General features: G+C 36.9%; 1 protein-coding gene across 1 annotated transcript in view; it reads left to right on the top strand.

Annotated features, from left to right (window-relative positions):
- The window catches only part of cep170ab (centrosomal protein 170Ab), a 29825-nt gene extending 11527 nt beyond the window's left edge, over nt 1–18298 (top strand). The window contains exons 15-19 of the mRNA XM_065260319.2: nt 2070–2207; nt 2671–2759; nt 2937–3030; nt 12673–12724; nt 14870–18298. Coding sequence (XP_065116391.2) covers nt 2070–2207; nt 2671–2759; nt 2937–3030; nt 12673–12724; nt 14870–15108 — 612 coding nt within the window. The 3' untranslated portion in view covers nt 15109–18298. The remainder of the gene's footprint in view (nt 1–2069; nt 2208–2670; nt 2760–2936; nt 3031–12672; nt 12725–14869) is intronic.
- The last annotated feature ends 6016 nt before the right edge of the window (nt 18299–24314 follow it).

Genomic DNA, 24314 nt, shown 5'->3' with positions numbered 1-24314 from the left:
ATAGAAGAGAACACATGTATATAGGATGAACCTTTTTTATTTTTTCATTTGAAAGCAGAGGGTCTGTTCTTTCATTTTATATATTGTATGTTTATATATTTATAGAAGAGCATTTTCTGGAAGCAGGGGCGTCGGACTGGGGGTAAAACCAGTACTGATTACCAAGGCCCCAAGGGAAGAAGGGGTCTGGAATATATTTTATTTTACCTGGATATTTTCATGTAAAGTTAGTTTATTGACTGAATAACTGTTTGACTGACTAAATTTTGTATAAGTAAAAACTATCTAAAGTCTCACGGTTCCACCCCTTGCTAATGCGCCAAATGGTTTAGTCCATCTGCACGCGCATTTTGTTTACGTTTTTGAGGCGTCTGGTGAAGCGCAAATTTCTGAGGTTTGGCTGAATTGTCTTTCTAAAGAAAACTAAATCAGGCCAACAAACAAACTGAGGGGAAACGATTTGTGACTGAATTCTTTTCAAAGAAAGGTGAGCACAAACTAGAAAACGAAATCTATAGTGCTAAACTGTTTGCATATTATTAATGCTAAAAATGATCTGAGACAACCCATTGAAAAAGCAGAACATACACTTTCAGATGATAATTTGGTTATAGACTACATGCAATTTGAGGTGAAAGGCTAAATAAATAAACGGTATACTAATGCTGTGCTGTTTGCATACAAAACTCCATTATAATAGCCTAATTTGAAACATGTTTATTTTTAAATTAATAGGCTATAATATCTAAAAATAGCAATAATAGGCTAGTCAGTATCATAGGTAGCTTGGTACATATCATGTCAACATTATATTGTAAAAGCCAGTGGGCATTTACTGGGGAATAAACTTAAGTATAAGCTATACATTTGAGAAAGCTATAGCATGTAAGCAATATCATTTGTTTCATTTTGCCTGTTTCTCCAAATTAAAATGACTAATGACACAAGTTTTGTTTGTCGTTTTTTTTTGGAGCTTTTTGTTAATGTACAAAACTGAAATGCATATTTAAAATTTTATTTATGCCTTAAAGTAATAAAGCATAATAAAAATAAAGTAATGTAAAAATGTAATGTCTTGTTCATTTAGCAAAATAAAATATGACTGAATCAAGTCTTGTTTGGTTATCAAACAGTTTGTTCATGTAGTGATTAGAAAACTAAAATGGAAAAATGGGGGGCCCATCAGGACTGCCTATGCATAGGGCCCGGGACCTTGTGCTACGCCCCTGTTTGGAAGGCATTAAACTTTTGTGAAAATCATAAAAACGCTGGTGGGGAAAGCGTTAATAACAAAGCTTTATCAGTTCTTTCTTAGTCTTTAGATGTATATAATTGGCACAAAATAAAAAGTGGCGATTTTTTTAAGCGGATCAAAATGAGAACTATATTGTATGGCGGTAGAGCACTTAGTTTGAGTGAGAGAGGGAGTAGTCAGGAGTGAGGATATTACTGCACGCTGAGGTGGAAGTGCTGAAAACTAAGTGCTCTTCCGGCGTACAATATAGTTCTCATTTTATATCCGCTTAAAAAAATCGCCACGTTTTATTTTGTGCCACCATACTTACTTGTGTAACTACTCATGTAACAGTCTTTAAATAGGTAAAACATGTCTTTGGTGGCTTTTAAAATCATCCCTGTTTGGATCCCTATGAAATGAATGGGGCTAGGCTAAATGCTAACATATTCACGACGCGCTGTACAAAGATTAAGTGCACGCATTGAAAAAAGAAAGATATATATCAATTCGTCTAAGTTGAGGTAAGAACATAGTAAAATATTGAAAAACTGTGGTGTTTTCCTTTAAAATGTTTAATGTAGGTAGCCACTTTCTGTTACCAGATTGTTTTGTTGCTAATAACAATTTTAAATAGTAGCATTGCAGTAATTTAAATTTTTACCTTTAAATCAAGAGTAGCTATTCCCATCAGTAAAACTAACAGTGAGGTAGTTAACAGTTACATGTACAACATATAGATATGGTTTCATAGCAATGCTGTCTAACTGTTTAAATGTTAGATGCTGTTATATAGATTAAGTCGGGGTAAGAAGTCTCTGTGCCTATATATCAGGTTGAGGACCGTGTGTTTGAGGACGTCCTTGGCAGTGCTCCAGAAATCAGTAGCAAAGGAGTAGAATTAAGACCTCGTGGTGTTATCAGCAGTCAGGATTCTCGATCCATCCGCCGCCGTACCTGGAACCGTGATGAGGTGAGTTATCTTTGGCTTTGGGTAACAAAGAAAATGGTATGTCAAGCAAAGGCTATATGGTTACCCTTAAAAATGTACATTCAGCAGTAGTTCTCAATTATTGATTGTCAATCTTAAAATGTAGACCGTAAAGCCAATACGGAGGTGACTTCAATTGAAACTGCAATTCATCAACTGGCCGCTGAAGTCCCCTTTAAAGGTGTATTGTTGTTGCATTACACCACATTGACCAGTGGATGTCGCCAGCGAGTGGCTTTTATAAGTCTTGTGTCTCTCATCACTGGTACTGCAAAAATATAAAACTTACTTGAATTGCTGCCTGTGTTTCACAAGAGGGCGCTGTATTTACTTTTGTGAAAATCTTGTCATCAGGGATTCAACATCTGACACTAACAGCATAAGAAAAAAGAAAAATTACCTGCATAACAAAAAGTGCTACTCTCTGCTTATTCTGCATGCATAGGGTGTACTGGACAGTTTGTTGCTGGCATCGGTTTCCCAGCTCTCAGCAAAAATCAGACAAGCTGTGGAAAAGACAGCCAACAAAATCAGGTACTCTTACTTCATTCATTATAAAACTTTAGTTTTATCATTTTAAAATGGGGCTTGTGATTACTGCAGCCATGATTTTGATTTGATTTATTCTGCACAGTGCAAAATGTATATAGTGTTTTAGTTTAATAAGGTCATTGTCACATTTTGAATGAGTTTGACTCACCATTCCTGCAGGATTTTATTCAAAGACAAGGACCGAAAGTGGGAAGAGATTGAGAGCAAACTGCAGGCAGAGAATGAGGTGCCTCTCCTCAAGACATCCAATCAGGTTAGAAGGAAATGTTTCATAAATCCCATTAGCTTAAAATTAGGGCTGTCAAACATTAATCGCGATTAATCACATACAAAATAAAAGTTTGTTTTTACATAATATATGTGTGTGCACTGTGCAATGTGTAAATATTTTGTATACATTCATGGATGTTTTTTAGAAACATTTTACACACACACACACACACACACATTCTGGTTTCCATGTTTTGTGGGGACATTCCATAGACGTAATTCATTTTATACCATACAAACTGTAAATTCTATTCCCTTTACCTACCCCATTTCCTAACCCCAACCATCACAGAAAACGTTCTGGTACTTCACATTTTCAAGAAACATCATTTTGTTTGATTTATAAGCTTCTTTCCTCATGGGGACATCAAAATGTCCCCACAAGGTCACAAAAAACTGGTATTCCTATCTTTGTGGGGACAATTGGTCACAACGTGATAATTACCAGGTACACACAAACACACACACACACACACACACACACACATACACACACACAGGGCCGACGTCATGGGGGGCATTCGCGGGCAGTGCCCCCCCAAATAGGTTGTTGTGCCCCCCTACAAAGTTTTTTATTAATTTAATATATATCATGAATAATTAAAATAAATTAAACATTGAATGTTTCATGACTTGTAATGTAATCAAATGATGAAAATATAGTTGATATTTCACTGTAAAAAAAATCCGTAGAAATTGCAGCTGGGTTGCCGGTAATTTACCGTAGATTTAAATTTATGTTTTTAACTGGCAACATTTTGTTCAAAGTTAAATGAACATTAAACATTTACAAGTCTTTGTCTTTACAGAGTAAAACTTAAACAACAGCATCAAGCAAAACATTCTGGGAAACAAAATCTGAAGCACAAAACAGAAAAAGGTTGATGATGACTTCTGGTTCCCAGAATGCTTTGCATGAGGCTGTTATTGTATAGTTTTATTCTGTAAAGACAAATACTTGTAAATATTTAAAATTGATTGAACTTTGAACAAATTCTTGCCAATAAATTACATAAATGTAAATCTACGGTAAATTACCGGCAACCCAGCTGCAATAACATTGTAATTTCTACGGAATTTTTTTTACAGTGTTGTTTTCTTTAATTAAAATAGTACAGTTTCTCTGATTGGATGTATTGCCGCGTCTCACCCGTCTTTTACGTCTTTAGCATATTTGTGACTTGATACTAGCAACGTGTTTTTTTCGCGGCATTTTATGGATCGTGTAAAATATGGATATTAGAACATTTAGAACGAACCAGCACCGCCTGCTTCATCTGACTTCATGCAAACACAGACTGGCTCAAACTCAGAGATTAGAGGTCAAGGTGGAATTTACAAATCTACAGGACACTGTTTTAAGGAAGTTTAATGTTCGTACATGCCGTCTTCAGCTATTTTAAAGGTAAGTTAGCGTTGTTTTAAATTACGTAAGCTTAAATGTGAAGTGTGGCTATAGACCGTTAACAGCATTACGACGTGATTATGGTAAAGCGGCTTTTTTCAAGGTAGGACGCGGTGTGCGCTGCGCTATGCACTGCGCTATGAAACCCATTCATTTCAATAGCTTGCGCCGCGTGAGGGCAGTTTGTTGTTGCGTTAAGCAAAGCGCAAGCGCAGCGGAGCTCAGCTTGCCCTCACGCCGAGGTCGAAGTTCAGTAGTTTTGCACATTGTTTGTGGTCTTTTGCACTTTATACGGGAAATTAGCTGACAGTCTGTACCAGTTGTATGAGTCTGTGCTTGCACTGTATTTGTTGTTTTAATGTCTTGTTTTTGCAAGTTATTGTTGCTATTGCGTGCCCCCCCGTTGGAAGCCAAATGCCCCCCTGTTAGTTATGGTCTGGCGCCGGCTCTGACACACACACACACTTTTTTTAATATATTTTATAAATAAATAATATATACATAATTATTTTGTATTTATTTATACATGCATCTATTTTGCATACATACATTTTCAAACACAAACTTTTATTTTGTATACGTTTAATTACAATTAATCTTTTGACAGCCCTACTTAAAATGTGATTTTATGGTGATTTTCAATTAGTTTTTCACCACAAATTAGATTTTTTTGTGGTCTCTAATCAGAATTGTTTTATTTGATTATAGGAAGTAGTATTCAGTGAGGAAAATAAGTATTTGAACACCGTGCTATTTTGCAAGTGCTTCCACTTAGAAATCATGGAGGGGTCTGAAATTGTCATCGTAGGTGCATGTCCACTATAAGAGACAAAATCTAAAAAATAATCCAGAAATCACAATGTATGATTTTTTAACTATTACTTGCTATGATACAGCTGCAAATAAATATTTGAACACCTGAGAAAGTCAATGTTAATATTTGGTACAGTAGCCTATGTTTGCAATTATTACAGAGGTCAAACGTTTCCTGTAGTTTTTCACCAGGTTTGCACACACAGCAGGAGGGATTTTGGCCCACTCCTCCACAAAGATCTTTTCTAGATCAGTCAGGTTTCTTGCCTGTCGCTGAGAAACAAGGAGATTGAGCTCCCTCCAAAGATTCTCTATTGGGTTTAGGTCTGGAGACTGGCTAGGCCACGCCAGAACCTTGATATGCTTCTTACCGAGCCACTCCTTGGTCATTCTAGCTGTGTGCTGCGGGACATTGTCATGTTGGAAGACCCAGCCTCGACCCATCTTCAATGCTTTAACTGAGGGAAGGAGGTTAATCTCGCAATACATGGCCCGGTCATCCTCTCCTTAATACAGTGCAGTCACCCTGTCCCATGTGCAGAAAAACACCCCCAAAGCATGATGCTACCACCCCCATGCTTCACAGTAGGGATGGTGTTCTTGGGATGGTACTCATCATTCTTATACTTCCAAACACGTTTAGTGAAATTATGACCAAAAAGTAATATTTTGGTCTCATCTGACCACATGACTCCTCGGGATCATCCAAATGATAAATCCCATTAGCTTAAAATTAGGGCTGTCAAACATTAATCGCGATTAATCACATACAAAATAAAAGTTTGTTTTTACATAATATATGTGTGTGCACTGTGCAATGTGTAAATATTTTGTATACATTCATGGATGTTTTTTAGAAACATTTTACACACACACACACACACACACATTCTGGTTTCCATGTTTTGTGGGGACATTCCATAGACGTAATTCATTTTATACCATACAAACTGTAAATTCTATTCCCTTTACCTACCCCATTTCCTAACCCCAACCATCACAGAAAACGTTCTGGTACTTCACATTTTCAAGAAACATCATTTTGTTTGATTTATAAGCTTCTTTCCTCATGGGGACATCAAAATGTCCCCACAAGGTCACAAAAAACTGGTATTCCTATCTTTGTGGGGACAATTGGTCACAACGTGATAATTACCAGGTACACACAAACACACACACACACACACACACACACACATACACACACACAGGGCCGACGTCATGGGGGGCATTCGCGGGCAGTGCCCCCCCAAATAGGTTGTTGTGCCCCCCTACAAAGTTTTTTATTAATTTAATATATATCATGAATAATTAAAATAAATTAAACATTGAATGTTTCATGACTTGTAATGTAATCAAATGATGAAAATATAGTTGATATTTCACTGTAAAAAAAATCCGTAGAAATTGCAGCTGGGTTGCCGGTAATTTACCGTAGATTTAAATTTATGTTTTTAACTGGCAACATTTTGTTCAAAGTTAAATGAACATTAAACATTTACAAGTCTTTGTCTTTACAGAGTAAAACTTAAACAACAGCATCAAGCAAAACATTCTGGGAAACAAAATCTGAAGCACAAAACAGAAAAAGGTTGATGATGACTTCTGGTTCCCAGAATGCTTTGCATGAGGCTGTTATTGTATAGTTTTATTCTGTAAAGACAAATACTTGTAAATATTTAAAATTGATTGAACTTTGAACAAATTCTTGCCAATAAATTACATAAATGTAAATCTACGGTAAATTACCGGCAACCCAGCTGCAATAACATTGTAATTTCTACGGAATTTTTTTTACAGTGTTGTTTTCTTTAATTAAAATAGTACAGTTTCTCTGATTGGATGTATTGCCGCGTCTCACCCGTCTTTTACGTCTTTAGCATATTTGTGACTTGATACTAGCAACGTGTTTTTTTCGCGGCATTTTATGGATCGTGTAAAATATGGATATTAGAACATTTAGAACGAACCAGCACCGCCTGCTTCATCTGACTTCATGCAAACACAGACTGGCTCAAACTCAGAGATTAGAGGTCAAGGTGGAATTTACAAATCTACAGGACACTGTTTTAAGGAAGTTTAATGTTCGTACATGCCGTCTTCAGCTATTTTAAAGGTAAGTTAGCGTTGTTTTAAATTACGTAAGCTTAAATGTGAAGTGTGGCTATAGACCGTTAACAGCATTACGACGTGATTATGGTAAAGCGGCTTTTTTCAAGGTAGGACGCGGTGTGCGCTGCGCTATGCACTGCGCTATGAAACCCATTCATTTCAATAGCTTGCGCCGCGTGAGGGCAGTTTGTTGTTGCGTTAAGCAAAGCGCAAGCGCAGCGGAGCTCAGCTTGCCCTCACGCCGAGGTCGAAGTTCAGTAGTTTTGCACATTGTTTGTGGTCTTTTGCACTTTATACGGGAAATTAGCTGACAGTCTGTACCAGTTGTATGAGTCTGTGCTTGCACTGTATTTGTTGTTTTAATGTCTTGTTTTTGCAAGTTATTGTTGCTATTGCGTGCCCCCCCGTTGGAAGCCAAATGCCCCCCTGTTAGTTATGGTCTGGCGCCGGCTCTGACACACACACACACTTTTTTTAATATATTTTATAAATAAATAATATATACATAATTATTTTGTATTTATTTATACATGCATCTATTTTGCATACATACATTTTCAAACACAAACTTTTATTTTGTATACGTTTAATTACAATTAATCTTTTGACAGCCCTACTTAAAATGTGATTTTATGGTGATTTTCAATTAGTTTTTCACCACAAATTAGATTTTTTTGTGGTCTCTAATCAGAATTGTTTTATTTGATTATAGGAAGTAGTATTCAGTGAGGAAAATAAGTATTTGAACACCGTGCTATTTTGCAAGTGCTTCCACTTAGAAATCATGGAGGGGTCTGAAATTGTCATCGTAGGTGCATGTCCACTATAAGAGACAAAATCTAAAAAATAATCCAGAAATCACAATGTATGATTTTTTAACTATTACTTGCTATGATACAGCTGCAAATAAATATTTGAACACCTGAGAAAGTCAATGTTAATATTTGGTACAGTAGCCTATGTTTGCAATTATTACAGAGGTCAAACGTTTCCTGTAGTTTTTCACCAGGTTTGCACACACAGCAGGAGGGATTTTGGCCCACTCCTCCACAAAGATCTTTTCTAGATCAGTCAGGTTTCTTGCCTGTCGCTGAGAAACAAGGAGATTGAGCTCCCTCCAAAGATTCTCTATTGGGTTTAGGTCTGGAGACTGGCTAGGCCACGCCAGAACCTTGATATGCTTCTTACCGAGCCACTCCTTGGTCATTCTAGCTGTGTGCTGCGGGACATTGTCATGTTGGAAGACCCAGCCTCGACCCATCTTCAATGCTTTAACTGAGGGAAGGAGGTTAATCTCGCAATACATGGCCCGGTCATCCTCTCCTTAATACAGTGCAGTCACCCTGTCCCATGTGCAGAAAAACACCCCCAAAGCATGATGCTACCACCCCCATGCTTCACAGTAGGGATGGTGTTCTTGGGATGGTACTCATCATTCTTATACTTCCAAACACGTTTAGTGAAATTATGACCAAAAAGTAATATTTTGGTCTCATCTGACCACATGACTCCTCGGGATCATCCAAATGGTCATTGGCAAACTTAAGACGGGCCTGGACATGTGCTGGTTTAAGCAGGGGAACCTTCCGTGCCATGCATGATTTCAAACCATGACGTCTTAGTGTATAACCAACAGTAACCTTGGAAACGGTGGTCCCAGCTCTTTTCAGGTCATTGACCAGCTCCTCCCGTGTAGTTCTGGGATGATTTCTCACCTTTCTTAGGATCATTGAGACCCCACAAGGTGAGATATTGCATAGAGCCCCAGTCCGAGGGAGATCATGTTTAGCTTCTTCCATTTTCTAATGATAGCTCCAACAGTGGACCTTTTTTTCACCAAGCTGCTTGGCAATTTCCCAGTAGCCCTTTTCAGCCTTGTGGAAGTGTACAATTTTGTGTCTAGTGTCTTTGGACAGCTCTTCGGTCTTGGCCGTGTTAGTAGTTGGATTCTTACTGATTGTATGGGGTGGACAGGTGTCTTTATGCAGATAACGACCTCAAACAGGTGCATCCAATTTAGGATAATAAATGGAGTGGAGTTGGAAATTTCAAAGGCAGACTAACAGGTCTTTGAGGGTCAGAATTCTAGCTGATAGACAGGTGTTTAAATATTTATTTGCAGGCAGCTGTATCATACCAATTAATAGTTTAAAAAATCATATATTGTGATTTCTGGATTTTTTTTTAGATTATGTCTCTTACAGTGGACATGCACCTACGATGACAATTTCAGACCCCTCCATGATTTTGAAGTGGGAGAACTTGCAAACTAGCAGGGTGTTCAAATACTGTAGGTGGTTTAAAAGCATGTTTATGCTGTCTTAATGATGAGATTGAACATAATTGAAGTACATGAGGTAACAAAATATGCTGAAAAGACAAGCATGAATTTCCATGCTGTTTCAAGCTGATGTAATATTATGCCATTATTTGCCATTATGCCTTTATACCCTTACAGAAAGGCCACAAGTGCAAAAACCCTTGGGTCTAAATGAAAAAAAAACTTTTGGAAGGTTTTAATGTGAATCATATATTCACGTTGTCCAAATGTGGTTCCTTTTGGAATGAAATTCCAAAAGGAAACCACTTGCTTCAGTGATGAAATGTTTTGAAATGTTTCAGAAGCATTTGCAGGCAGAATCTGACTATCACTAAATCACAAGAGTGTTTTTGGAAGATATCACGTATTTCTCTTCTGTGTTGCTGTGGCATTCTCCTTGTGCTGTTGATAGATATCAGAGTTCATACATCACAGACCTTTCAGTTCAAGATCTCTCAATTTAATTAGATTGCTTGCCAGCACATACAGTAGATCAGGCCTGAAGCACAGCACCTCTGCTCAGTGAAGGGGCCGGTAATCTCGCTCTGTACTTCATACTGCCCTCAGCTGAACTTTGGGAACTTCTCAAACCAAGTTGTGGAGCAGTGGAGAAACACACATGGAAATAATAGTAAATATGTGAATATTTTAAGGTTACAGAATGTTAAATATTCATATTATATTCATAATAAATGAGATTAAAGCAATAAGCCACAAGCGACAGGGATTTTAGCGATTTTGTGTAAGGTACATCCTCCAGTGTCTAACCAGGAGGTACTTGGGGAACAAAAGTGAGTTAAACTAATTCAGAAGTAAATTGAAAAAACATGAAAAATACAACCCATGTTCATTTAGGTTAATCTGCTTCATGGAGCTGGTTATCAACTCTCCCAAGTTTAAGCCTGAATCAGGGATTACTTAGCATGCACATGAACATTAAAAGGCAGATGTTTGCAACAAAAAGCCATTTGTCTTCAACAGTGATAAAGCGGTGCATATTTCTCAGTTGAAGATCAAGACATTATTATGCATAAATATGAGAAGTTTAAATTAGGGCTGTCAAAAGATTAATCGCAAGCAAAATAAAAGTTTGTGTTGGATATTATAGTTTTGTGTGTAATTATTATGTATTTATAAATATACACATACATGTATACATTTAAAAAATATATATTTATGTATATATTTTTATTTATATAATATATTTATGATATATTTGTTGTTAATATAACAATTTACTCTGGAGGGATGTTTTGATGTAAACTATGGCTAAAGTTTTCATGACAATTATTGTAAAATTGTACAGTAGGTTATGTGGGAGTTAGAGACCGGACAAGATTCACATTTGTCATAATATGTCAAGCATATTTCTATACATATCCATTAGACTTTTTTTCTAAATCCGTCCTGAATAAGAAAATTGTTTCCAGGTAAATCTTGACTTTCTCTAACGAATGTGCATCTCATGAATTGGCAAGTATACTGTATATATAGCCGGAGTACAACACAATGTTACAATGTCTGACAATGGAAGGACAAAGTTGTATTCAGATGACTGGCCCATAAAATACAGAGCGTCTTGTCACCTTTTTAGACACTCTCTACAGGGATCTCATCCCTGAACAATAGAGGGGTCAGATTGGAGATGACCTGCCAAAGTACGTGATAGTTGGGACAATGTCAGTTCCATTGCAGATAGAAAGTATCGCCACATACACAGATGACCCGACTGCCTGCGGTGGATGCGGCGTGTGATGACATCACAGCAGATGCCCGCAGAGGCTGATAAGACACTAAAAGATTATTTTCACGCTGCATCACAAGAGAAGATATTTGTTGTGATGTGGATGAGAATTTGTGGCATAACACACAGGAATAGGTGTAGGAAGACTGCACTGTAATTCCTACTGCACTGCATGCATAGTTTTCCCTAAGGAGATTGTCCTGTGTTCACATTTCTACTTTAGTTTTTTTCTTTGTGCTATGCAGTGTTGTCTTTTCCTTTCTGTATCACAATGACATGATCTGTCAACAAATTACAGTACAAACAGTACAATTGTAAATGTAAATATTTCTGTCTCTTGCAGTCTAACTACAATTTACAATTATTGTCATGAAAACTTTAGCCATAGTTTACATCAGAACATCTTTAATATAAACTGTTATATTGACAACATGACTAAGCAAGCCGACTGTCTTATCTGTAAATAATGACAAAAGGACTTGTCATTCTGATGGCACTGACTTGTTCATTGACCCAGATATTTACTTTTGAGAGATGAATGTATTTTGATCCATGGTGTTTTTGTATTTGTACGAATTGCTTTGAGAAATTACTGTTTTGCAAATGCCGAGGATGATTCAAGAAATCTACAAAAGCGACTGAGAAAAACTTAAACTTTTTTCTGAGTGTGTCTGCCAAATGAATAAATGTAAAAAAAGTAGTTTACGTTTTTGAAATTAATAACTTGTAATAAAAAAGCTGTCAATAAAAGCTCATTATGGATGGGAACTTCTTAAATACTGTTATAAAAGCATCACAGGGTGAGACCTAAGATGTAGATCCTAAAATATGACACGTTAGAGGTCTTCTCGAGTCCAAAGAAATGTACTCGAACCCGACGTGCATAAACTTTTTTTTAAGGAAATACCGGACCCGAAACAAAGTCAACAAAATGAGGCCGAGTCCGACCCATTTTTTAACCCCACTGGACCCGGATGTAAACAGCACCGACGTGTGTGCAGCATGGCATGCACCAGTTAGACAGAAAGAAACCCCGGTGGCCCCACAACCATTTTGGCTTGGGTCTCAGGTCGGACCTCTGGTTTTCGGATCTAATTGGACCCGTGAAGACCTCTATGACACAGTTTTGGTTAATTTTGGATTATTTTAGTCACAGCACAATTCCCAAAAATTCGTCTTATGTTGGACAAGCAAGTTGACTATATAAACATCATAATTTTATCACCCTCAGGAGATCTCTTCAATACTACAGAACCTGAAAAAAGTGGAACGACACTTGCTGGGTAAGCAGAACTGAGGATTTATGTTTATTACATACAGGTTTTGTTAGATGGATAGATGGATAGATAGATAGATAGATAGATAGATAGATAGATGGATGGATGGATGGATGGATGGATGGATGGATGGATGGATAGATATGCAGATAGATAGATGGATGAATGGATAGGTAGATGGATATTTAAATAGATGGATGGTTGGATAGATGATAGATGGATATATAGATAGATGGATGCATGGTTGGATGGATGGTAGATGGATGGATAGATAGATAAGTAGATAAGTGGATAGATAGGCAGATATATAGATGGATGGATGGATAGATGGATGGATGGATAGATAGATAGATAGATAGATAGATAGATAGATAGATAGATAGATAGATGGATGGATGGATGGATGGATGGATGGATGGATGGATGGATGGATGGATGGATGGATGGATGGATGGATGGATGGATGGATGGATGTGCAGATAGATAGATGGATGGATAGATGGATTGACGGACACATATGTAGATATGTAGATGAATAGATAGATTGACAGATAGATAGTTGGATGTATTGATAAATGGGAAGATGGATTGACGGACAGATATGTAGATATGTAGATGAATAGATAGATTGACAGATAGATAGTTGGATGTATTGATGAATGGGTAGATGGATTGACGGACAGATATGTAGATGGATAGATAGTTGGACAGAGAGATGGATGGATGGATGGATGGATGGATGGATGGATAGATGGATGGATAGATGGATTGGCGGACACATATGTAGATATGTAGATGAATAGATAGATGGACAGATAGATAGATGGATGTATTTATGAATGGGTAGATGGATTGACGGACAAATATGTAGATGGATAGATAGTTGGACAGAGAGATGGATGGATGGATGGATAGATGGATGGATAGATGGATTGGCAGACACATATGTAGATATGTAGATGAATAGATAGATGGACAGATAGATAGATGGATGTATTGATGAATGGGTAGATGGATTGACGGACAGATATGTAGATGGATAGATAGTTGGACAGAGAGATGGATGGATGGATGGATGGATGGATGGATGGATGGATGGATAGATGGATGGATAGATGGATTGGCGGACACATATGTAGATATGTAGATGAATAGATAGATGGACAGATAGATAGATGGATGTATTGATGAATGGGTAGATGGATTGACGGACAAATATGTAGATGGATAGATAGTTGGACAGAGAGATGGATGGATGGATGGATGGATGTGCAGATAGATAGATGGATGGATAGATGGATTGGCGGACACATATGTAGATATGTAGATGAAAAGATAGATTGACAGATAGATAGTTGGATGTATTGATGAATGGGTAGAAGGATTGACGGACAGATATGTAGATGGATAGATAGTTGGACAGAGAGATGGATGGATGGATAGATAGATAGATAAATAGATAGATAGATAGATGGATAAATGGATGGATGGATGGATATGCAGATAGATGGATGGATGAATGGATGGATGGATAGATGGATAAAAGGATGGATAGATGGATGGATTTGCAGATAGATAGATGAATGGATTGATGGATGGATAGATGGATTGACAGACACATATGTAGATGAAAAGATAGATAGATGGATGGATTGACTGACAGATATGTAGATGGATAGATAGTTGGACAGAGAAATGGACAGACAGATTGGATAGATGATAGATGGATGGATAGATGGTTATGTAGATGAATAGATGTAGAAGTGGATAGATATGCAGATATATGGATGGATTGATGGATAGGTAGATGGATATATAAATAGATGGATGGTTGGATAGATGATAGTTGGATATATAGATAGATGGATGCACGGTTGGATAGATGATAGATGGATGGATAGATGGATTGATTGATGGATAAGTAGATGAACAAATAAGTGGATAAATAAGCAGATATATAGATAGATAGATAGATAGATAGATAGATAGATAGATGGATAAATGGATGGATGGATGGATGGATGGATGGATGGATATGCAGATTGAAAGATGGATGGATGGATTGATTGATTGATTGATTTATTTGATTGATTGATTGATTGATTGATGATACTCATTAAATCATTTCTTTCTTGAATTTTCCACCTCTAGTGATTGATATTATCGTAGACCCTGATGGTACTTTGGATGCTCTGAGCAGTTTGGGTTTGATCAGCCCACTGATGGCCGATAACAGAATCAGTCCTGGCACACAAGATCCAGCTGGCACTCAGGATGGAGAAGGATCGGCCAGTACCACTGCATTACCCTCTGCATATTCAGAGGTCGCTGAACGAGATCTTGGCCTGCAGGAGAAGAGCAAAGAGCAGCACACTGCCAATACAAACTAAATGACTGTAAAGAGTTTCTGCCGAGATCCTGCAATGGTTTTAAAGGCCTGATCGACAGAGACTTGTGTGAATAATGTAAGGTATGCTGTAAAACTTCCTATATGGCACTGCATTTAAAAGTCTGCTTGATAAATTCTATATATCAATGGACGTATTTTAAATAAAGAAAATATTTTGAAATATAAAACAAATACAACCCTATAGTCAGAATAATTAGTACTGTAGATGATGCGATTAAAGGGCACCTACTGTATGGTCCGATTCAGGATTTCCTTTGGTGTGTAAGTGTGTATTAGTACATGTTAACCGTATGCAAAAGGTACTAACCCCAAAGTAAACGATGGCGCGAGTTATTGTCTCCAACGTAAATCTCTTTTCTTTGACTACAACAAACACACAGATTGTAGGCAACAGTTTACTTCCTGGGATTAGTGATAAAGACCGACATTATCATAATTCCTCTCGCTTCGGTCTCAACCTGTAAGTTAACTCCTGTTAGCATTGCATTGTGAGCGAATCTTTCAAACATGGTAAAGAGCGTCACATCTCCGGCTGACAGCAGAAGTATTCAGGCCAATCACAACGTACAAATTAGCTGGCCAATCAGGGACACAGAGCTTTTCAAATCGATGAATTGTGTACAAAAATCAGTGCGTTTGTACGGTATGTGGAAAATATTGTGTTTTTTTACCATAAACCAGGCGAACACATTGTATTATACCAAATACTCAAAATAACGTTGTTTTTAGTAATTAAATAGGTGCACTTTAAAGTTATTGAGCACATGATCATTGATGAGGAAGTGTGATGTGAAGGATTAATGCTATAGATTATCCAGAAATGAGATCATACTCTTATATTGTCAAGTTTTAGCCAATTTTTCTGCTTTGTAAACTGGGTCCAAAATGAACACTTACCACATTGCCAGATGCTAATAAACATTGGCTTTGCTAAGTAAATACAACAAAGTTACTCCCCATTTGGATGATCGTTTAATTAACACATAGGTTTGCCAACTTTCTGAAATACAGGACGAAAGGTGGCCTGCCTCAGCAGTGCGAAAATGGTTTCATGTATACAAGGGTAGGCAACGTCGGTCCTGCAGAGTTTAGCTTCAGCTCTAATCAAGCACACCTGACTACATGGATTAAAGATTTCCGTCAATTGCAAAATTATTAAATTCACTTTTCATAAAGATGACGTGTATTCACCTTTTTTAAGTGGGATGTGATCAAGGCCTGGAGTGGAGCCAAATCACGTTCCTCTCTCCACTTTAAGTGTTCTGTAATCACTACAGACCGGATCCACTCCGGGTTTTCTGGCTGTATCACGTTAAGCTGAGGTAAAACTTTATTTATATTCAGCTAGCATCGACAAACTTATAATGCAGGAAGGCTCTGATGTTTTTGAGATTGATAAAGGTGTAAAAGACCAATGGAGAAGGACTTAGCGAAATGATGAAGATTGGCAAGCCTTTCAGTTTGTGGGATAAGAAAACCAAACAGCCAGGTAATTTACGTGTCTTTGCGATTAGGGGTCCTGTATTTTGGGGGTAAATGATTTCTCACGTACGTGATCACCTGCATCTCGTTTTTACTGCTATGCTCATCAGGCCAATTGCTGATACAACGGGTTTGTTAAACACGTGGGTAAACTTAATGTGGTGCCACGAGAACCAAGAGGCAGATGACATCCAAATCCAAAGATTCATTAAAGGTGGTGATATTCATGTTTTCTTTTTATATAGTAAGTTATTTAGCTGTTTCGCCTTCATCTTAAATGCCATGCAGACTAGCTACCTATATACTGTATGCCACAGGAGACTTAAATATGGAATTAATGGCAAAAAAATCTCCCCTTAAAATGCTATTGGTCTCGCCTACATTAAGTTTTAGTTAAAGGAATATGACTTGGCCTGAAAACCATTTCAGTCAGAAGAATTTTTTTTCACTTTAATCCATGCCTGACTAACTAATCAATGTCTAAAGTGTCACCTGAAAACTACAGACAGCCAAAGTTTTATCAGCGTTGGAACTAAAATCTGCAGGACATTGGCACTCCAGGACCGATGTTGCCTACCCCTGGTGTATACAGTCAGTGTATTTAAGCCATTTTTCAAATTATTGAATAATTAAATGAAGAGTTTCGTTGCAAAACGAGAAAAGTCCGTTTTTTTAATTGTTCAGAAATCTTGTTTTTTGGTTGTGCATTCCAATTAACATCAATTCAACTGCAGTTGGTTTATTTTGATTTAAACCTTCATAACTTAAAAAATACAGCTAAGTTGCACCATAAAACAAAATAATAACATGATAAAATAATAATAAACATGTTTTGACAAAAATGTAAAAAAAATTGATTTATCTTGTTTTGCAACAAAACTCTTCAAATATTAATTGATAACTCTTATGCCTTGGCAACCTACGGTAGTTTGTTAATTTTAACAGGTACTTTTAACACAGTCCTTAGGTAATTGATCCATTACCTTTACTATCTGTCTAAAACAAAACACTTGTGAATCTTGCACTAAGGGTAAAAAACTTTATCTCCTTCATGTTAATCTAACGTGTGACAAACTAAAACTAACATAGATTCTTTAAGCTGTAGTTTTTTTAGAGTCAACAGAGCGTGAGATTTCCCTAGCAAAAGCTTTGGGACATTTCAGATAGAGGCGTTATAGGCAGGTCTGGATCAGCAATCTCTTCAGAATTGAGACCGAACTTTGTAACTTTGCAGATCTTTACATGCACAAACAGCTAAATAACCCACTATATAAAAAACAAATATGAAATCGTATTGGTTGACCCTCTTAAACGTATAGTAATTGTGCTTGAAGGGGGTCTGTGATTGGATGAAAGGTGTCAGAGATCATTCTCAAGTGTCATGTCAGCAATGCTGCTTTTGGTGGCGCCGTAAGAATTGACAGGTGGATGACATCAAAGTACAGCGAGAGCATTTCGATAGCAGTCTCCTTTGTATGATGTCTCAGATCGCTCTAGTGGGATTTTAATGTTATTTGCCACTCAGTTGAACAAGCTTGTTGTATCAGTCACTGGTAAGATTATGGTAGCAGTCAAAAAGCAGGGCACTAGATGTCCCGTACAGGACAAATAAATTAGGCTCAACATCCGTGATGTCCCGGTTTATACGGGATAGTTGGCAACCCTATTGACACACAACAAATGGTTCGAATCACACTGGCTGGTAAATGAACATAAAACAACAGTTGTGCCTCGATGGTAAAATTTACTACCTAAAGTTTATCAAGGACATCTAAAAAACAGAGCAGTCATGAAGTATGTGAAATATTTCTTGCATTAAAGCAACACTAAAGAGTTTTTGCTCATTGCTCCCCCTACAGGTTGGAAGCAGAATTGTCCATTACCACTGTCGTAAATAATTTAGCCTACTGCAGTAAAGCTGGCTCTGATTGGATTGTAGGTCTGCCGTAAAGCAAGTTTTTGTAGTTTTCACTCGACCTACAGGACCACGACCCGACGGCTGGAAACTTCTTTAGTGCGGTTTTGGCCGATAGAGGGCTGCAAAGCGAATGTGAAAGTGCCGTTCACCCTGTTTCGAGTGGATGAACAACTGAAACGTTTTTGGAAACGTTATTTTTAAGTAAAAAAACTCTTTGGTGTTGCTTTAAACCACCAGATCTAAATATGAGGAGTTAAATCATAGTAGGTGTTCTGGTTTTGTGATGGGTTCTCTACAGATACACAAAGAGACTTTTAGGCAGTTGACTTGCTGCCCTCTCATGTTGCGTTTACACCAGCCGTGGTAGGGGCGGCAAAAACACGCTATTTGCGTGTAGTTGGATGCTTGAACATTTGAGTTCACTCGCTTAATCCACGCGTGAAAGCAGTGAGTGAAATTCTAGTCATTCGAGAAATTCACGAGGAAATCCGCGTCATGGGAGGGGCTTCTGCGACTCCGCCACTCCGCTCGCTTCCTGTAATCACGTCACTACCACAGCAAGGTCCTGATTAGTTAATAATCCGCGTGTAATCGCGTCTTTGCATTGACTTAACATGTAAATCACCCTCGCTTGCCGCCTCTACCGCTGGTGGTATAAACGCAGCATCAGGCAGTAACTCTGCAGGCAACATGATCTGACAGAAGGTAAGGTTATAGTCACAAAAAATTTGATTTATTTATTTGTGTCCATGGCACGAAATTCTTTTTTTTTTGTGCCTTGAGCACGGCTTTATTTTTCTTGTAATTTTATGTATTGTTTTCTCATTTTGTCTATTTTTAAATCATCACGCTCGGGGGCTAGATTTGAGGTTTGGGTTAGGATGTACTTTTATGTATTGGTTTCTACATGTTTTTCTTCCGCTTTTAAAACTATTCCCGCCTGGAGTTGGGGTTAGAGTTGGGGTTTGGGTTAGGATGTCTGAAAATGTAACAGAACCCAAGCGACAATGGTAAAAAAACAGAAAAAAAATTGAAAACAATACATAAAATGACATGAAAAAGAAAGTCGTGCAACGGAGACGAAAAACTATTTATAGAAATTTGTGCGAATTACACGAAAAAGACATTCGTGCTCAAGGCAGGAAAAAAAGCTACATTTCGTGCCAAGGACACAAATAAATGTATCAAATTTTGCGTGACTAAAACAACTTTTTGTGAGATCAGTTTGGGAAAAGCTTAGTACATGCACCAATTATATGTGAAATATAAATAAAAAGTGCTCTGACAACGAATTAAATGTTTTTCAAACTACAATACTAATGTCATGCTAGAGGTGCAGACTAAAGAAAGTTTGTTGAAAGTGAAAATTAAAACTTAAAGGTCTACTGTGTAGATTTTAAACGGCATTATACCCCTCCCTTTCGAAACGCATAGAGAAGCTACGGTAGCTGCCACAGGACAAACATGTCATCGTCTGAGATAACGTAGTGACAAAACGCGCTCTGTAGAGCAGTTTGTCTGTTTAGGGCTACTGTAGAAACATAGCGCGCAAAATTGCAACTTCCATGTAAGGGGACCCGCGATGTAGATAAAAACGGCTCATTCTATAGTAATAAAAAGAATACAATTAATTTTGTAAGCTCTTTATACTAGGGGTGCTCCGATAAATCGCCTGATGATGCTTGAAAAAAGAGGAGGCAGCCTTTTTGGGCTTAACTTCTATATGTTACATTAGTAATACGTTTGCTTATAATGTTGATTTATAGCCGCAGCAAATTTAGCTGCTTGTGCTATCGTGTATTATGTTATGCTATCTGTCGATTTTCTGTGCTTTTCACTACATCTATTATGTAAAGCTGCTTTGATACAATTACCAAATTGTGAAAAGCGCTATATAAATAAATAAAATTGAAATTGAAATTGAAATGCCCTTACATCCAAATGCCAGAGGGCGCTCTTGTGCAGAAACTCAATGTGCGCTTCAGACGAAGAACCATACACACGCAGCTATGACACACAGCTTTAGAAAATGTCTTACACATATTTATATTGCTGTTCTTCAAACCTTTTCAGGTTTTTTATAATAACTCTTTCAACGCCAGCGTTTTTTTAAAAAGTTGCCAGCCAGCGCCAGCGTTTTTCATGATTTTCACCAAGTTTAATGCCTTCCAGAAAATGTTCTTCTTTAAATATATGAACATACATTATACCAAATGAAAGAACAGTCTCTCTGCTTTCAAAAAAAAAAAAACCGTTTCATCATACCTTTAGTGGTTCTTTTGTAATCAGCTTTTGAATATGGGTAGGTTTCTGCAAAAACACCACATTTTGAGCAAAAAGCAGAGATAATTCCATTTTTGTGACGGTCTTTTCATAGAGATCCCATTCAGAGCGATCTTTAAAACAGACACGGACATGCAGATGCTTGCCATAGGGCAATACTTCCGGGTTTAAAAAGTTGCGGTATTGCGGAAAGACGGAAAATCTCGTTATTGGCAGGGAAGCGTTTTCTCTTGATTGACGAGATATGTACGAGATACGAATATGTATAATGATTTTGTTTGACAAGTGTTGATATTTCAAATGCACGTTATAAACGACTCAAACTAAAAGTGATTTTAGATCGATGAGGACTTACTCATCAAAAGCCGTAGTACATGAAATAGCTGTAAATATCAGCTGTGCGATTCAGAATAGTTATCGGCCACGTATTATTAGTGTATCGGCATTTATCGGAGCACCCGTACTTTATAGGCTACACCACTGATAATATACAGCAACCACTTTTTCAGACTGCATTTTAATTTTCGAGCTTGACCCTGCTTGATCAATCACCTTCCCTGGCAAAGAACAGGATTGTGGGATATCAAAGGCAGTGAAGGATAGAAGAAGGTATCTCAGTAGACAAGAATTTGGATTTGGATGTGACTTGATGCATTCTTGGACCTGCTTTCAGCTTTTGGACTTTCTAAAAAATCTATTCTAATTTATTTTGGGCCCTGTTTACAAGTCAGCAATCCAAACTGTAACATTAGACATACAATATTTCAACCTCAACAGTTTTCTAAAAGCCATTTCATGCCAAATATTGAATCTCTCCACTAATATTTTTATAAAATTAGGAGCAGATGTCTTATATATTGGGGTTGACAAACCAGAAATGATTAACAAGATGTAATAAAGACATTCTCACAGCTGTTTTCCTGCATTAAATCCAAGATAAATCAAAGCTAAACTGTGTATAACTCCATCCTACATGTTATATATCTCCGTTTTGAGTTCGTATCTAAAAACAGCCCAGCCTAATCTGTAAAGTATTAAGATCCAGATGTGATTTGGACCTGTCGACTATTTAAAGCACTTTAATCATATTTGGTTGACCACCACTTTCCTTGTTTCTTGCATTACATGACACCTAATGACACAAACCTACAAATATTGCAATGTTTTACATTACCAATACTCCTTTGTATGTTTCTGTATTACAATATGCAGTTGGGAATTTACAAATTGTCTGTGCCATGTGATAGCCAATAAGAGGCTGTGGATTTACCAAGATGTTCCACTATTATGGCTTGTTATGTAACAAAGTGCCCATTATCAATATCATTATTGGATAATGCGGATGTTGAACATCATCTTATTATTTCAATTGGGTGCTATAAAGGGTTTCTGCTAGTTCAAAAAGGCTCATTTTTTGGAAGATGTTGCCGCAGGGCATGCAGTTGGTAGATACTGTAGATAGCATGGTACATATTCTCTCCTGTTATACTCCGTCTGCCTCATGCCAGTGGTGTTTACAAATGAATGTAAATCAAATACAGATTTAATAAAGAACTTTAATATCCATGAGTGCAAGATGTCTTTTGATTTTTCAAGATTCATTACTGATATTAATGGAAGCATGGTACACTTCAACACATCAGTTAAACCTTTGGTTCTCAAACCGGGGGGCATGAGATAGTGCCAGGGGGAGATCATTATTGTGAAATTTTCTAAAATACAATAATTATAAATTCTGTAATCAAACCTCAAAAAATATAGCTTCCAACCAACAGCACTACATTGTATAATTTAATATGCTTCAAATTCTAAATTGTTCATGAATTGTCTTTCGGAGGGGAGCTGTGAAGGGCTGCTGCACCTTACACGCCGAAAAGTTTGAGAACCACTGAGTTAAGCCTTAGCAAAAAAACTGAGCACATGATGACTGCTGGTTATCATGTCTATACGCACAAGTTAAATACTGTAACTAGCTTGCCTTTTAGTCTTCATCCTTGAAAACCCCCCACATCAACCTGCACGTATACGCTTCACATACACAAGACGAATTTGCACATCCTGAATCATGAAGACCATAAAATAAATTAAGTTTTGAATCCCAGGAGGCTTTAGTTCCGGTAATCTTGTCTTGATGTATAGCACCCCCGTAAATCCTCCCCATTGTTCTACGCTATAACAGGAAGGTGAGCAAAATGAGTCTGCTTTACCTAATCTGACTCCTTAAAGCAAATTAAGCAAAAAACTTGGTCCATGGGCGTTAATTTTGGTAATTAAATTAATGGAGCACATTTCGAGCGCATTTGTATTTATATATATTTAAAAAAAAATATTTTTAATATAGATTATTTTAAATATTTATATATATATATATATATATATATATATATATATATATATGTGTGTGTGTGTGTGTGTGTATATATATATATATATATATATAATAAAATATATAATAAATGTATTACAAATGTATAATAAATATATAATAAATTAGTTGGCACATTTACATATTCTATCTATTTGGTCGATGGGCAGTCACTTGCTAAGGTCCGATTGTATTTAAGGGGAACGTTGAATAGTTCAAAGTGCTGAGTCAGTGGTTTAATTATGCTAACAGTCCAAGGGAGGACGAATTAGTATTCACTGTGCAGAGCATGCAGGGAAAAGCACAGTCCCAAGAAATTACAATAGCAAAATGGAAAGATGTGTAGCTAAGACTGGGAAAACAAATAGACTCTGATATAAACCTTATATTCAACACGATTCTGTTTTCATTAATATGTCCATAGTTTAAAAGTATACTAAGTAAAACCAATTTTTCTTATTTTTAAGGATTTTACACTGCAAAAAAATGCAGCATTTTGTCAAATTAACATTCAACCTATTTTTATGTTACTTTAACTAAACAAATTAAGTTTAGCAATTTCAACTTGTTTTTATAACTTATGTCATCTTATTACAAGTCAAAACTTAAAATAGTAGGTTAAATTGACTTGCTTTTTTTAAAGTGTGTAGCTTAAATGGTCGAACATTGTGTTAGCATCGCAAAAAGTCACGGGTTCTATCTCGAGATTGAGTGCATTGGAAGCAGTGTTGGGGTAACGCATTACAAGTAACGTGCATTACATAATAATATTACTTTTCTGAAGTAACGAGTAAAGTAACGCATTACTTTTTAAATATACACATTAATATTTGAGTTACTTTTTTATTTTTTTTTTACTGAATTAAACTAAACGTAGTCACATTATGCACTCAATTTGAGTCAGAAACTGAGATGACAGGCCAGAGCTCGACATTTTTGTGATGAAATATGCAATTTTTGAATGCAGAACTTTTCAGTCATAAAACACCTGCAAGGCCTGAAAGAAATCAAGCTTCAGCCAAGAAAAAGTAATGCAAAAGTAACTAAAAAGTAACGTAAGCATTACTTTCCATGAAAAGTAACTAAGTAATGCAATTAGTTTTGCGAGTTATATTGTAGTGCATTTCTTTTAAAAGTA

This window comes from Paramisgurnus dabryanus, chromosome 7 (genome assembly GCF_030506205.2).
Source record: "Paramisgurnus dabryanus chromosome 7, PD_genome_1.1, whole genome shotgun sequence".
Lineage (NCBI taxonomy): Eukaryota > Metazoa > Chordata > Actinopteri > Cypriniformes > Cobitidae > Paramisgurnus > Paramisgurnus dabryanus.
Note: the sequence above shows the minus strand (reverse complement) of the source record. Positions and strands in the feature narration are given on the sequence as shown.